Below are 16,607 nucleotides of genomic sequence, written 5' to 3'. Positions count from 1 at the left end.
TGACCAATGTAAATCAATCCAAACGCGTATGGTGGTTTTGAGCGGCGGCAGTGTCGCTGTGTTGTTTGTGAGTGAAGCCCTTCTGTGTTTGAACTGAAGCTCTGAACAAACAGAAGAGAGCAGAGATGGACCGCTAACACCTGAGTTACCGCTGAAGCGACCACAGCTCCGCCATTACCCCTCTGTTAGCTCAAATATCCACCAGCTTTAGCCGGCCGGCTAGGCTAGCTGAGTGCTGTGAGGCTGAGATCGGCTCTGGAGAGATGGAGGCTGCTTTAGACCCTCAGGATGTTGGTAAGGACGGATGAGGGACTTCCGGGGAGGTCTGGACTCTGTGAGGATGAGGCTAGGGGTTAAAGTGTTAGCAGCAGTCTGCTGTAGCTAACACACAGGAGAACACCTGGTTCCTGTTAAATCAGTTTATCAGGATGGCTTTCAGACCTTCACTGAGCTAAGGGGGAGTTTAAACGGCCTAAAGAGCCTCAGCCCAGCCTGGATCAGTAAGTCTGAGCACACATGCTAGATGGATTTCCTCCCATTTCACTGAATATTCATACAAATACAAACCTGACAGCAGACAGGGTCCTCTAAGAAACATGGTCAGTTTACAGCCAGCAGAGTTTCAATGTGAAATCCAAGAAACGAGCTGTGTCCTAATTATCGTTTAAAAACAGGGAAAATATGGAAAAGCAGCCTTTGGCAATCCAGGAAGTTCATATTAAATACAGAACAACAGCAGAACCAGAAATGAACAGGTTTTATTTCTTATTTCTTTTGTTCTCTAGAAGAAATGGAGAAATAAAACCTCTGCATTTTTGATCTTATTATTTTTGTGTTTATATTTTTAGAAAGGAAGATTAGAGAACAGAAAACCAGTGATGTAACATTCTTTTTTCACAACACCTGCACCAGGTCAAATATATGGGAACAAAAGAATGTTACCTCACCAGTGTTCCTGATTTGAACTTCCTTTTTCAACCTCAGCATCAAAATAAGATGACATCCAACAGTTTTCAGTTTTTTATTCTTTTTGGAAAAAAGAGGGGGAAAAAAACAACTTTGTTGTTTTCAGTTTTTTATTCTTGCTAATATGACGTGCCTAAAGGGCCAATGGCAGCTTCTCTGTCGTAGGATGTCATTAGGATGTCTGTTCCTGTCTTTTTACCTGTCTGATTCAAAATTTAAATTTCCTGTCCTTGTTTTCTGGTCTTGATATCTAAGCTGGATTTACTTCAAAGTTTTTCCATCTGATTTTTCTTTTTTGTTTTTCAGAAAGAGCAAGGACATTCTGGGCCGAGGAGAACATAGATCAGGTTTTTACTGGGGTGTTCGAGTACCTGGGTCACCTGAAGAGAGCGCTGAAGAAGAACACGGCCACAGATCGAGGTTTGTGTTTACGGCCATTTTAACTAATTACATCAACGCTGTCAACAATAATGATACATAAGTGCCTCTCAGTTTCTCGACTGTAGAAACAAGGAATCCACCTCTAAAAGTCAAAGTCAGAATTCTGAGATCAGAATCAGAATTCTGAGATCAAAGTCAGAATTATGAAATCAAAATCAAAATTCTGAGATCAAAGTCAGAATTATGAAATCAAAATCAAAATTCTGAGATCAAAGTCAGAATTCTGAGATCAAAGTCAGAATTTTGCAATCAGAATCAGAATTCTGAGATCAGAGTCATAATTTTGAGATCAAAGTCAGAATTCTGAGATCAAAGTCAGAATTTTGCAATCAGAATCGGAATTCTGAGATCAGAATCAGAATTCTGAGATCAAAGTCAGAATTATGAAATCAAAGTCAGAATTCTGAGATCAAAGTCAGAATTCTGACATCAAAGTCAGAATTATGAAATCAAAGTCAGAATTTTGAAATCAAAGTCAGAATTCTGACATCAAAGTCAGAATTATGAAATCAAAGTCAGAATTTTGAAATCAAAGTCAGAATTCTAAAATCAGTCAGGATCTTGAGATCAGAGTGAGAATTCTGAGATCTAGAGTTAGTTGAAATGCAGAACTGAGATTTTGTTCAGAATTATAAGGTATTGATAAGGTACTGATGATGAGGTATTGTTAATGAGGTATGGATGATGAAATATTGATGATGAGATATTGATGATGATGTGGCGTTGTGTTTTGACCAGAGTACGTCCAGGCGCTGAAGCTCCTCGAGGCCCTCGACTGCTCTCCTCCCACCTCCTCACAGGACTCTTCTGTGGTTCAGGTGGTCATCGGCTCAGGTAAACTCAGACTTTTATTTTGAAGTCCCATTGCTGCCATGTCTAACTCACTGACTATTGTATTTGGGCTCTCTACTGATTATTGAAGGCTTAAATCCCTAATGACCCAGTCTTTCCCATGTTCCTCTGGTCATCTGACTGAATGTTTTCCATCGCCCTCATCAGAAGCTGCATAAGCATCCTGGCTTTTCAAACAGTCTTATTTCGGTAGTTTCCTCCTGTCCAGGTGAGCTCCTCCCCGCTGACTTCTGCCCCTCCCCCTCCTCCTCCTCCTCCTCCTCCTCCTCCTCCCCTTCTCCCTCTAATGGGCCTCTCAGCTCATCAGCGCCCCCTGCAGGTGGAGACGAGCTGCTGCCTCCGTTGACTCCGGTGGCTCTGCAGTACGAGCCTCACACCTGCTGCAAGGTATGCACTCACGCACAAACACGCTCAGGCTCGCACATGCTCAGTTTCTACCATCACTGACTGTGACTCCTCCCCCCAGGCCTGTCTGACCTCCGTGCCTCATTCAGAGACCGCCATCTGGGGTCAGAACCCACTGAAGGTCCCACTGCTCTGCGGCTTTAAAAGGCTTAGCGCCCAGCCACTGACATCCTCGCCAAGGGATGAGGACAGTGAGGGGGCGGAGCCTGTGGTTTCTGAGGACTGGGATGTTCTTTATAAAGCTCCATGTGGTCTGTGTCTGCGTAACCACGACGATGTGATGCATTTCCTGCTGGCTACAGGGAGCTACGACCTCTTACAGGTGAGACGCTAAATTCAGCTGAGGGTAATCGACCCTGGGGTTCTAAAGAATGACTTTGATGGTGTCATATCTTTATGACATCATACAGGCTGGAAGAGAGAGGGGGGTAAGCCACGCCCACTCCCTCCTTCCTACTGTCCCCTATCAGCCACAACCACAACATCATTTAGTCTTGGACTTTGATCTCATAATTCTAACTTTAATCTTAGAATCCCAACTTTGATCTCAGAGTTCTGACTTTGATCTGTTAATTCTGACTTTGATCTCAGAATTCTGGCTTTGATCTGTTAATTCTGACTTTGATCTCAGAATTCTGGCTTTGATCTGTTAATTCTGAGTTTGATCTCAGAATTCTGGCTTTGATCTGTTAATTCTGAGTTTAATCTCAGAATTCTGGCTTTGATCTGTTAATTCTGAGTTTGATCTCAGAATTCTGGCTTTGATCTGTTAATTCTGACTTTGATCTCAGAATTCTGGCTTTGATCTGTTAATTCTGACTTTGATCTCGGAATTCTGGCTTTGATCTGTTAATCCTGAGTTTGATCTCAGAATTCTGGCTTTGATCTGTTAATTCTGGCTTTGATCTGTTAATTCTGACTTTGATCTCAGAATTCTGGCTTTGATCTGTTAATTCTGACTTTGATCTCAGAATTCTGGCTTTGATCTGTTAATTCTGACTTTGATCTCAGAATTCTGGCTTTGATCTGTTAATTCTGACTTTGATCTCAGAATTCTGGCTTTGATCTGTTAATCCTGAGTTTGATCTCAGAATTCTGGCTTTGATCTGTTAATTCTGACTTTGATCTCAGAATTCTGGCTTTGATCTGTTAATTCTGACTTTGATCTCGGAATTCTGGCTTTGATCTGTTAATCCTGAGTTTGATCTCAGAATTCTGGCTTTGATCTGTTAATTCTGGCTTTGATCTGTTAATTCTGACTTTGATCTCAGAATTCTGGCTTTGATCTGTTAATTCTGACTTTGATCTCAGAATTCTGGCTTTGATCTGTTAATTCTGACTTTGATCTCAGAATTCTGGCTTTGATCTGTTAATTCTGACTTTGATCTCAGAATTCTGGCTTTGATCTGTTAATCCTGAGTTTGATCTCAGAATTCTGGCTTTGATCTGTTAATTCTGACTTTGATCTCGGAATCGTGAGTTTGATCTCAGAGTTCTGACTTTGAGCTCAGGATTCTGACTTTATGTTTTAAAGCCTTTCATCCTTTAATCCTGAGTTACAGGAGATAACCTGTTTTTTCATAGATCTGAACAGTTCAGTAAATTGTCGAACTTCCTGTAAACTCCTTTCTCCTACAGGCCGACTTTTTCACCTTTAACCCAACGGTCAGGCTGGACCCTCCGGTGGCACCAGGTCCACAGCGACCTGAAGTCGACCTTAGTCGTGGGGCGGAGCCTACGCCGGTGGAGTTGTGCATGGGTGAGGGCGGAGCCCGGCCGCCGGAGTTCCGTTACAGGAAGGAGCGCTGGCCACACGGCTGCTTCCTAAGCCGTGGCCCAACGCTCTTCAACACCTGCTGCGACTGCACTGATGGCTGCAGCACTGCCAAGAACTGTGCCTGTGTCGCCATGACAACAGGAGGAAGCCATTACAACCACAACCGACTGGAGGAGCCTGTACCGACAGGGTGAGTCAGTAAAGGTTATTTAAAAAAAAAAAAAACACCATAAAGAATGTCAGTAAACGTTAGTATGATGAGGCATACCTGTTCTGTGGTTTCTATCTGAGTAATCAGCCATTCTGTCTCTTTAAACTCTCAGCGTGTTCGAGTGCGGCCCCTGGTGCGGCTGTGACCGCGCACGCTGTCAGAACCGGCTGGTCCAGAGGGGGATCAGAGTCCGCCTGCAGGTCTTCCAGACCGAGGGCCGGGGCTGGGGCGTCCGCTGCCGTGACGACCTGGACCGAGGCACGTTCGTTTGCATATACGCAGGTGAGACGGCGTCCATGATTGATTCCTAAGGTGGAAGAGGACGGCTAACTCGGTAGCATGGCCTGTATAAATATTCCAGATAAACTGGTCACGTTTTGAATTCTGTTGCTCAGGTGTTATCCTGCGGAGAGTCCACGCCCCCTCAGAGCCCCCGCCCCCAAAGCTGACGAGGGCGGACCTCCCCTCTGACGACGAGGTGGAGGTCGTCACCGAGTGGCTGGCTCCACCCGTACTGGAGGGACGGAGCAACCTGGTGGAATCTACGCCCACCTCGCCACCCCTTCACGTCCCTGTGATCCAGCGACCCGCCGACCCCCTGGGCTCCACACCGCGGGACAGAGAGGAAGTACTGAAGCCTGACTAACTAATCAGATTAATGAGATTAATTATCTGAAAAGTCTGAAAAACAAACGGAAAATAAACAGATCAGCGTTTCTGCCCTCAGATGGTTTTAGTCAGCAGGCCAGAGGCCACGCCCATCACTCAAGAGAAGACGGTTACCATGACAACAGGCTGTCCTAGAGAGGGCGTGAACGGTACGAAGACGAGCACGAAGAGTCTGAAGAGAGCGATGAAGGGTGAGGATGTGAACTTCCTGGACGCCAGCAAGGAGGGAAATGTCAGCCGCTTTTTCAACGTAAGACGACGACGACCTACAATATTTCAGCAACAAATTTAAGCAATGTTTTCAATATATAAGCTACAAATTTAAGCAATGTTTTCAATATATAAGCTACAAATTTAAGCAATGTTTTCAATATTTCAGCAACAAATTTAAGCAATGTTTTCAATATATAAGCTACAAATTTAAGCAATGTTTTCAATATTTCAGCAACAAATTTAAGCAATGTTTTCAATATATAAGCTACAAATTTAAGCAATGTTTTCAATATTTCAGCAACAAATTTAAGCAATGTTTTCAATATATAAACAACAAATTTAGGAGATGCTTCCAACAGCATTTCAGCAAAAGCTGATTCAATATTTAAAAACTAAGGAAAAATTTGAGCAACTTTGCTGACTGCATTTTTCTAGTGTTTTAGTCACATCAGCTCCATTTTCAGCAACAATTTTTAATGTTTTGTTAGAATCTTAAATAAAAATTTAGCAATATTTAAGCAATATTCTAATAGCCTTTAGGAAATTTATTAGTTAGCTAGTAAGCATTGTTTCAGCCACATAAGTAAAATTCAGCAAAATTTCCATCTTTTTTGCTAGAATTTTCAGCATTAATCAGCAAAATTTAAAGCATTTGGTGTTTTAATTTTCAATTTTCTTGGCAAGTTTTTTTTTTATCAGTTTCAGCCAAATCAGCAATATTTTCATCAACATTGTGAAATCATTTTTGTTAAAAATTTCCTTAAAATTCAGCAAAATTTAAAGCAAGATTAAAATAACATCTAGTCAATGTATTCGCAACCTTGTCAGCAACATTTCAGGCAGTATTTTAATAGTGTTTAACAAATATGTCAGCAGCATTTTCAGCAGCATTTTCAGCCACATCACAGTTTTCAGCTATTTTTTACAACACAAAGGCAGTTCAGCAACATTTTTGTACAGTTCTACAGTAATTCAACAAAATGTATCTCCCCCTCTCCCATGATGGCTGGATTAATAGACTGATTGATTGATTGATTGAGTGATTGATTGATTGATTGAGTGATTGATTGATTGATTGAGTGATTGATGAGATGGTTGATGGATGAATCGATTGATTTACACAAATGTAATCCTGGACTTTATGACAAGTTTGACCTTTGACCTACAGCACAGTTGCCGACCGAACCTCTTCATCCAGAACGTCTTCACCGACTCCCATGACCCCGCCTTCCCCGTCATCGCCTTTTTCACCAGCAGGTGAGGATGATGATGGTCACTGATGTTCATTCCTTCATCACTGCGGTTCAGGCTGGTTAATCTCGGTCGTGTGCTGACGCCGTCTCATGATTGGTCGATGTCTTTTCTCCGTCAGGGTGGTGAAGGCGGGCACCGAGCTCACCTGGGATTACTCCTCAGACACAGACGGCGAACAGGAAGTGGCGTGTCTGTGTGGGAGCGATGGCTGTCGAGGACGGTTCACCGTGGAGGAGAATCTGTGTGAAATGTGTGAACTTCAGGGTGAAACTCAGTGATCCTCCTCCACGTTCACTTTACTGTAACAGACATGACTTTATGTTTTTCTACTGACGAGCTTCAATAAACGGTCAAAACAACAGAGAGATTTCTGTTTCCTGTTTCTGTTTCATCATCCAGTTTCTAAAGCAGACGTTACTGAAAACTCTGAAACTGAAAATTCAACTGGAGAGAGAAAAACAGGACCAGAGTCTCTGAGAGCACCGCTGTGGCTTCAGACTGAACAACGACGATGACAGCTCTGCTAGAATATTTTCATATCTACTCAGGAATATTTTCATATAAATTCAGGAATATTTTCATATCAATTCAGGAATATTTTCATATCAATTCAGGAATATTTTCATATAAATTCAGGAATATTTTCATATCAATTCAGGATTATTTTCATATCAATTCAGGAATATTTTCTTATAAATTCAGGAATATTTTCATATTTATTTAGGAAAAATTACAGCAACTTTTAAGGAGTGTTTTATTCACAGAAATATGTCCAGTGACATTTTAGTGGTTTAAGCATCGCTTTAACGTTTCAACAACATTGCAGAAAAATCGAGCAGTGTTTCAGGAACATTTTGGATAATTTTAGCAGTTTTGTTGGCAACATTTTTCAGCCGTGTCAGCCACATCAGTCGTGTTTTCATTTTTCCAACTGTATCACCAGAATTTTCAACAACATTGCGACAAAATTTAATGAAATATTTTGATTTTGATGAGTAAATGTAAGAGTTTTAGAAACAATTTAGTGATGTCTGCATGGCTGTGACATTTCAGCAACACATCATTCCATTCAGGAAAAATTACAGCAACTTTGTTGGCAACATTTTTTTAAATTTTATTTTAAAGGTTTATTTTGGGCATTTTTGTGCCTCCATCTGACAGAGGAGGACGGTGGACGAGAGCGGGGGAGGGACATGTGGCAAAGGGCCCCATGCCGGACTCGAGCCCGGGCCGCCCGCGCACATGGGGCACGTGCCCCAACCACTCGGCCACTGCGCCCCGTTGGCAACATTGTTGCATGTCTTTTAGTTATATTTGAACATTTGAGCAACAATCCTTGAATTTTCAATAATAATTCAGCCAAATCTAACCGGAGATTTAAGAACAGCGTTTGCATTTTTATTTTTATTATTAATGTAAAATTTTATGAAGTAATAGGTTTTTATATTTCTGTGCAGTTTTATTACTGATGAACCCATTTGATTAAATATTGTGATATTTATTTTGATATTAATTTATTTTAAAGGTAGGTATTTTCTTAAAACATTTACAGTTATTTTGCATTTTAATTTTTATCACTTATGTAGATATTTACTGAAATATTCCTATAATTTTCATTTTATATGTATGATTAATGAAGATAATTTATCAAGTATTTTTTGTATTTTTTTGCTTTTTAATTTGATCATTAATGTAGAAATTTTATGAAATATTGTTGTATTTATGTTAATTGTATCATTAATGTAGACATATTCGGAAATATTTTTGCATTTATTGATTTTTCTTTTCGTTTGGTTGAATGCAGACCATTAAATATGCTGAAGTGATCCTTCAGGGCCACCGTAGATCCATTTATGAACGCAGAGTGGTAATCGAGCTTTTATTTTGAAGTGTGATTTGGACGCTGGGAGTGTACTTCCTGTCATAACAGCCTGAGGCTCTTACTTTGAAAACCCAGACCGGATGTCGTTCTTGTTTATATATCCTCGTCGCTCGGTTGTCTCCACCGACCGTCCTCCTCTCCGACCCTCACCATGATCTCTCCCCGGCTCTGCGCTCTCCTCTTCGGCCTCCTCGGACTCTCCCTCTCCGCCTCCTCCTCCTGCAGGATCCGGATCCCTCCTCACGACCAGGTGGCCCGGGTCGCCCGCTTCGTCGCCCACCAGGTGGACTGGGCCTCCATGGCCACCATCTCCACCCACCAGCCGGTGGTGGGTCAGCCTTTCTCCAACGTCTTCTCGGTGAGCGACGGACCCGAAGGCGTCAGCTCCGGGGTCCCCTACATGTACCTGACCCACATGGAGATCTCGGTCCAGGACCTGGAGGTAAGCCAAGACCGTGTTTAACCAAACTAGAACCCTGACCCGCCGGGCTGGACCCGGACTAAATTAGAGAGTTATTTCAAAGTAGTTCTACAGTGGACCAGTCCTCATTTTAAAACCACATAGTGGACTGAGTCTAGTCCGCCAGGGTTTAACCTCAGATAAAATACTAAACTTTAATCTGAAAAATTAAAAACTGGATTTAATAAAACACTCAAAACTCATTTTAATGTGTAGATAGGACAAACTGGAGCTCACGGTCTAGACTCTTCACCTGGTCTAGACTCTTCACCTGGTCTAGACTCTTCACCTGGTCTAGACTCTTCACCTGGTCTAGACTCTTCACCTGGTCTAGACTCTTCACCTGGTCTAGACTCTTCACCTGGTCTAGACTCTTTACACGGTCTAGACTCTTCACCTGGTCTAGACTCTTCACCTGGTCTAGACTCTTTACACTGTCTAGACTCTTTACACGGTCTAGACTCTTCACCTGGTCTAGACTCTTCACCTGGTCTAGACTCTTCACCTGGTCTAGACTCTTAGCCTGGTCTAGACTCTTTACCTGGTCTAGACTCTTTACCTGGTCTAGACTCTTCACCTGGTCTAGACTCTTCACCTGGTCTAGACTCTTTACCTGGTCTAGACTCTTCACCTGGTCTAGACTCTTCACCTGGTCTAGACTCTTCACCTGGTCTAGACTCTTCACCTGGTCTAGACTCTTTACACGGTCTAGACTCTTCACCTGGTCTAGACTCTTCACCTGGTCTAGACTCTTCACCTGGTCTAGACTCTTCACCTGGTCTAGACTCTTCACCTGGTCTAGACTCTTTACACGGTCTAGACTCTTCACCTGGTCTAGACTCTTCACCTGGTCTAGACTCTTTACCTGGTCTAGACTCTTCACCTGGTCTAGACTCTTCACCTGGTCTAGACTCTTCACCTGGTCTAGACTCTTCACCTGGTCTAGACTCTTTACACGGTCTAGACTCTTCACCTGGTCTAGACTCTTCACCTGGTCTAGACTCTTCACCTGGTCTAGACTCTTTACACGGTCTAGACTCTTCCCCTGGTCAAGACTTTAGTGAGAAATGGTTGACAATGGAGTTGACCAAAAACGATCAAACATAAAAACATGAGAAGTGAATCAGAATAGAGGGCCAACATCTCTGCAACTTTTTCAGCAACATCTGGACAACATGGGGCAGATAATTGCAGTGCAGACGACGGCAACATTTTCTGAACAACTGGGTTCTGTCTATGGCCAAAGTTTCACATGTTTCAGCAACATTTCAGCATAAAAGAGAGCAATATTTCAGTAACGTACGGGACATTTTAGCAACTTTGCAACATTTCTCAGCAGTGTTTATTTTCAGCAACATTTTGCTGTTTTACCAGAATTTTCAACAACAATTCATCAAAATCTACAGGAACGTTTTGGCACCATTTCAGTAACTTCTAAAATATCAGTGCAACTTTTTCAGCAACATTTTGCTGTTTTTCAAGAATTTTCAACAACAATTGAGCCAAACTTTAATCAGTATTTCTGAACAGTTAGAAAATGTTTCAGCAACTTCGTCAAGGAGGAAACCTGCGACCAGGACTGACGGGGTCTGAGGACTTTGTGGTCGGGGCTGCTGTTGGTCCTGACTCAAACGTGGACTCTGATCTGGATCCTGAAGTCCCTGAGCTCTGAGGGCGTCTTTAATAACCTCTCATAGCTCTCAGAGACCTGCAGAGTCAGCACAGTAACTTTTCCTAGTTCCACATTCGTGGTCTCGTAAACATTTCACTGCCTGATCTGGTCTTTTCATGCGCTGGTCTCGGGTCACGTGACCTCCGCTCTGACATGTGACTCCAGAACAGCTGAGTCACTGTGAGATCAGCTGAGTCATGGCGCTGTCAGAGGAGATAACGAGCTCAGACCGCTGGTGTGGTTTCAGGACTTCGAGTCACTCACTGAGTCTCCTGGTTTTAAATGTTGTTGACTGTAATAAATGCAGGTTTCTATGAAGCGCTCAGTGGGATTTCTGTTTTTGATGCTGTGGTATCAAACATGACTCTGGTTATTTTACCAGTAGATAGGAGAGAGCACGAGCTGTTAGGCTGGGAGTCTGCGGCTCTTCCTCCTCTCTGTAGTGAACTCTCACCTGTTCAGGTGAAGACAGAGTTAAATAATCCCGTTCTCTGAGTCTGAGCCCGCCGTCTGCCTCCATCTCTCTGCAGGTCAACCCTCTGGCGTCTCTGTCCATGTCTCTGGCTCAGACCGAGTACTGCAGACAGCAGGGCTTCGACCCCCAGAGTCCTCTCTGTGCCCACATCATCCTGTCTGGATCCGTGATGGAGGTAAGCACTGGACCTTTTAACCGCTTTTCTCCCTCATGTTTTAAAAGACAGTAGATCTAGTGCAGACTGGTTAGACTGGAACCACAACTGGGAGCCTGCACTGGTCTGATTGTGACATAATCTTTGGTCATGGTTTTTTAAAACCAAAATAGAGCATACATGATTGAAATTGCACAAACACATTGTCAACCTTAGGAAAGTGGGTGGAGTTGGCAAGAAATATTTGATCCACATCTGTTCCAGTCGTTTTTCCAAAAGTTGCCAACCTATTTGTGCAATTTCCACATTGTCTCTGATCATTCTTTAACCAAAAATAGAGAAAGCAGGGTATAAATTGCAAAAAACATGTTGCCAACTCTTGGAAAAAATGGGTGGAACTGTTTAGAAATCTCCAGTCTTCTCTGATTCAAACCACTTTTTCAAATGTTGCCAACATGTTTTTGCAATTTTGTCATTATCTTTGGTCCTGATTTTTTTCTCTCACCAAAACAGAGAAAGAATGGTTGAAATTGCACAAACACATTGGCAACTTTAGGAAAAGTGGGTGGAATTGGCAAGAAATATTCATTCTTCACCTGTTCAAACCACTTTTCCAAATGTTGCCAACATGTGCAATTGGGATCATTGATTCTGGTCCTGATTTTTAACCAAAAAAATAGAGAATGGTTGAAATTGCACAAACACATTGGCAACTTTAGGAAAAGTGGGTGGAATGAGAAATCTCATTTCTTCACCTGTTCAACCACTTTTTAAATTTGCCAACATGTTTTGCAATTTTGTGTATCTTTGGTCTGTCATTTTTACCAAAACAGGTAGATGAACACCTGTGTAACCAGGTGAGCCGTCATTAATAAGGCGGGGCTTAAATGCTGTCACAGGTAGATGAACACCTGTGTAACCAGGTGAGCGGTCATAAATAAGGCGGGGCTTAAATGCTGTCACAGGTAGATGAACACCTGTGTAACCAGGTGAGCCGTCATTAATAAGGCGGGGCTTAAATGCTGTCACAGGTAGATGAACACCTGTGTAACCAGGTGAGCCGTCATAAATAAGGCGGGGCTTAAATGCTGTCACAGGTAGATGAACACCTGTGTAACCAGGTGAGCCATCATTAAATAAGCGGGGCTTAAATGCTGTCACAGGTAGATGAACACCTGTGTAACCAGGTGAGCCGTCATTAATAAGGCGGGGCTTAAATGCTGTCACAGGTAGATGAACACCTGTGTAACCAGGTGAGCAGTCATAAATAAGGCGGGGCTTAAATGCTGTCACAGGTAGATGAACACCTGTGTAACCAGGTGAGCCATCATTAATAAGGCGGGGCTTAAATGCTGTCACAGGTAGATGAACACCTGTGTAACCAGGTGAGCCGTCATAAATAAGGCGGGGCTTAAATGCTGTCACAGGTAGATGAACACCTGTGTAACCAGGTGAGCCATCATTAATAAGGCGGGGCTTAAATGCTGTCACAGGTAGATGAACACCTGTGTAACCAGGTGAGCGGTCATAAATAAGGCGGGGCTTAAATGCTGTCACAGGTAGATGAACACCTGTGTAACCAGGTGAGCCGTCATTAATAAGGCGGGGCTTAAAATGCTGTCACAGGTAGATGAACACCTGTGTAACCAGGTGAGCCGTCATTAATAAGGCGGACTTAAATGCTGTCACAGGTAGATGAACACCTGTGTAACCAGGTGAGCCGTCATTAATAAGGCGGGGCTTAAATGCTGTCACAGGTAGATGAACACCTGTGTAACCAGGTGAGCCGTCATTAATAAGGCGGGGCTTAAATGCTGTCACAGGTAGATGAACACCTGTGTAACCAGGTGAGCCGTCATTAATAAGGCGGGGCTTAAATGCTGTCACAGGTAGATGAACACCTGTGTAACCAGGTGAGCCGTCATTAATAAGGCGGACTTAAATGCTGTCACAGGTAGATGAACACCTGTGTAACCAGGTGAGCCGTCATTAATAAGGCGGGGCTTAAATGCTGTCACAGGTAGATGAACACCTGTGTAACCAGGTGAGCCGTCATTAATAAGGCGGGGCTTAAATGCTGTCACAGGTAGATGAACACCTGTGTAACCAGGTGAGCCGTCACATGACTCGTTGTCTTTGCAGGTGAACGGCACGGAGGCGGATTTCGCCAAGAAGGCTCTGTTCAGCCGACACCCGGAGATGATCGACTGGCCGACCGATCACAACTGGTTCTTCGCCAAGTTCAACATCACGCAGGTACGCTCTCAGGACGGATGAATCAGGCTGTGATTGGTCGGTGTCATCAGCCAATCAGAGAGCAGGCTGTCTCACTCATGTCCTCGTTGGTGTTTCAGGTGTGGGTGCTGGATTATTTTGGCGGCGTGAAGACCGTCACTCCGGAGGAATACTTCCAGGCTGATCCACGCAGGAAGCAGCACTGACGCTCAGCCTGCTGGTTCTTGTAGTTCTCTGATAAATGGACTACAAACACCACCATCACCAGACCTTTACAGCCATAAAAACACTTTTAAACTTTTCTGAAGAGAGAGACCGGACCGGTGAGGTCTGGGTGGTTTCAGGAAGTTAAACTTCTCAGTCCCTCTGTAGAAAATATCGTCTCGGTCTCAGACTTTAGCATGAATCTATGAAGGTGTGATTGATTCTGTGTGAACTAATATTCAGAGTGAGCTGCTGTCAGACAGCAGCTGCATGAAGACTTTATCCTCAGTCGTGTTTTTGACCCACAGAGAGAGAGAGAGCGCGGTCTAAACCACTGAGGGGTTGTTTTTATCTGTCACATGACTCTTCTGCCTGCAGGGTGTAAATATGACCACTAGATGGAGCTGTAGTGCTGATAATACCAGCGTAGGAACAGGAAGATCCTTTAGACACACCTTTAAACCTCAGTAAGGTTCCTTTCAGACTAACAGCAGAGCCATGACAAGAATGTTTAAACATGATTACGGCTAAGTTTGACGTCTTTGACGTTTTCAGGCTCCACTGATGCTGAAATGAGAGTGAAACTCCTGAAACAATCGTGCCTTTTTACCGTTGACTCTGGCAGGAAGTAAGCTTTAATGTGAAGGTTTTTTCTTTAATTTGTTGAGGGACTTTTTAACACGTGAAACTCTGATTTAGGGAGGGGCTGGGCTCAGATTTGCACAAAACTAAACTGCACTTTATGGCATTATTATAGGATAAACCTACTTTTAGCAGGATTATTAGAAACACTCTTCTGCTCATGCAGCACTTCAGCTAGCTTTGCTTTCATACAGGGGTTTCTCAATCAGGGGGAAAAGCTGTTAAAAGTGACCGCTGGGTCCTGATCCCACGTTTACTCTGCTCTGTCTGCCTTCTCATTCTCCGGCTGTGAAAATGTATTTTTGAAAACAAAATCTATGAATGATTGTTATATAAAGTTTGTGCGTAAAATCAGATTTTTTTTTTGTCTTCTTTTTGTTCTTTTTGTTCCAGAGGAGTCGCTGAGACTGAGATTGATGTGGATCAGATAGAAACTAGACTCTGAAGTAAAACATTTTATTTCTAAAGGCCAGGTCTCTAAAAACCATTCACATCTTCATCATGACTATTAGAAACAGAGTAATAACTGCCACATCAGCACTTTCAATTATGAGATTCACAACCTCTAAATTTGAGAAAAAAATATGAAATTATAGAATAAAAAGTAAGAATAACTCAATAATAATCCAAAAATATTAAATATGTATATTATGTTAAATCAAAATTATTAAACAGTCAACATTATGGGATGAAAGTCAAAATTATGAGATAGAAAGAATTATGACATAGAAATTGCAATAATGGGATTAAAAAGTCAAAATTGTGAAAAATTGAATATGAGATTAAAACAAAATTTAAGATTAAAGTGAAAATAATAACATAAAATTCCAGATTGAGATAGAACGCCAAATTATGAACCACCAGAAAAAATTATAAGATATAAAGTCAAAATTATGAAATGTCAAAGTTTTGAGAAAAAATCTTGAAATTTAGAGATTAAAAAGGGTCAAATTTTGAGATAAAAAGTCAAAATAATGGAGAAATAGAAAGTCAAAATTAAGAGTTAAAACTTGAAATTATCAGATAAAATCACTATAACGCGATAGTCACAGCTATGTGACTGTAGGAAATTGTTTTAGAAAGTTGAAACTGAGATAAAATGTTGAATTTGAGATTTATAAAATAAAAATAAAAATGAAAGTAATGAGAAATGTCAAACATTAGATATAAAAGACAATGAAAAAAGATGAAAATGAGTAGTTTTGAAATGTTATTATTCTGACCTACATTTTTTTACTTATTTCCTCACTTTTACATATTTTTGCTTTTTTCAGAGGCAGTAATGGGCCTCTGTAAACACCATAAACACAAGTTTCTACTGTAGCCAATGAGAAAAGAGTAGCAGCTCTGAGAAGTTCTAGACACGCCCCGTCAGAGGTCCTAAACACACCCCGTCAGAGGTCCTAAACACACCCCGTCAGAGGTCCTAGACACACCCCGTCAGAGGTCCTAGACACGCCCCGTCAGAGGTCCTAGACACGCCCCGCCAGAGGTCCTAAACACACCCCGTCAGAGGTCCTAAACACAGCCCGTCAGAGGTCCTAGACACACCCCGTCAGAGGTCCTCGAGACCCGTCAGAGGTCCTAGACACGCCCCGCCAGAGGTCCTAAACACACCCCGTCAGAGGTCCTAAACACACCCCGTCAGAGGTCCTAAACACACCCCGTCAGAGGTCCTAGACACACCCCGTCAGAGGTCCTAGACACGCCCCGCCAGAGGTCCTAAACACACCCCGTCAGAGGTCCTAAACACAGCCCGTCAGAGGTCCTAGACAGACCTCGTCAGAGGTCCTAGACACGCCCCGTCAGAGGTCCTAGACACGCCCCGCCAGAGGTCCTAAACACACCCCGTCAGAGGTCCTAAACACAGCCCGTCAGAGGTCCTAGACACACCCCGTCAGAGGTCCTAGACACGCCCCGTCAGAGGTCCTAGACACGCCCCGCCAGAGGTCCTAAACACACCCCGTCAGAGGTCCTAAACACAGCCCGTCAGAGGTCCTAGACACACCCCGTCAGAGGTCCTCGAGACCCGTCAGAGGTCCTAGACACGCCCCGCCAGAGGTCCTAAACACACCCCGTCAGAGGTCCTAAACAC

General features: G+C 42.9%; 2 protein-coding genes across 3 annotated transcripts; both read left to right on the top strand.

The window, feature by feature from the left end:
- The first annotated feature begins 27 nt into the window (after positions 1 to 27).
- On the top strand, positions 28 to 7,147 carry setdb2 (SET domain bifurcated histone lysine methyltransferase 2). 2 transcript variants are annotated; one of them, XM_041782247.1, is made up of 11 exons: positions 28 to 294; positions 1,273 to 1,386; positions 2,146 to 2,241; positions 2,453 to 2,646; positions 2,726 to 2,986; positions 4,303 to 4,631; positions 4,765 to 4,934; positions 5,048 to 5,280; positions 5,380 to 5,571; positions 6,703 to 6,791; positions 6,907 to 7,147. In XM_041782247.1, the coding sequence occupies exons 1-11, from the start codon at positions 264 to 266 to the stop codon at positions 7,064 to 7,066; spliced, it is 1,869 nt and encodes a 622-aa protein (XP_041638181.1). In that variant the 5' UTR covers positions 28 to 263; the 3' UTR covers positions 7,067 to 7,147. The 2 variants fall into 2 exon arrangements, with proteins under 2 accessions (XP_041638181.1, XP_041638182.1); XM_041782248.1 differs by having other exon boundaries at positions 29 to 294; positions 2,468 to 2,646.
- A 1,608-nt stretch (positions 7,148 to 8,755) lies between these two features.
- On the top strand, positions 8,756 to 14,866 carry creg1 (cellular repressor of E1A-stimulated genes 1). The gene is made up of 4 exons (XM_041782321.1): positions 8,756 to 9,112; positions 11,333 to 11,452; positions 13,574 to 13,687; positions 13,786 to 14,866. Exons 1-4 carry the CDS (start codon positions 8,822 to 8,824, stop codon positions 13,870 to 13,872), a joined length of 612 nt encoding a protein of 203 aa, XP_041638255.1. The 5' UTR covers positions 8,756 to 8,821; the 3' UTR covers positions 13,873 to 14,866.
- The last annotated feature ends 1,741 nt before the right edge of the window (positions 14,867 to 16,607 follow it).

The sequence above is a fragment of the Cheilinus undulatus genome, linkage group 24, assembly GCF_018320785.1.
Source record: "Cheilinus undulatus linkage group 24, ASM1832078v1, whole genome shotgun sequence".
NCBI lineage: Eukaryota > Metazoa > Chordata > Actinopteri > Labriformes > Labridae > Cheilinus > Cheilinus undulatus.
The sequence above is the reverse complement of the archived record's forward strand: the minus strand, read 5'-3'. Positions and strand labels throughout refer to the sequence as shown.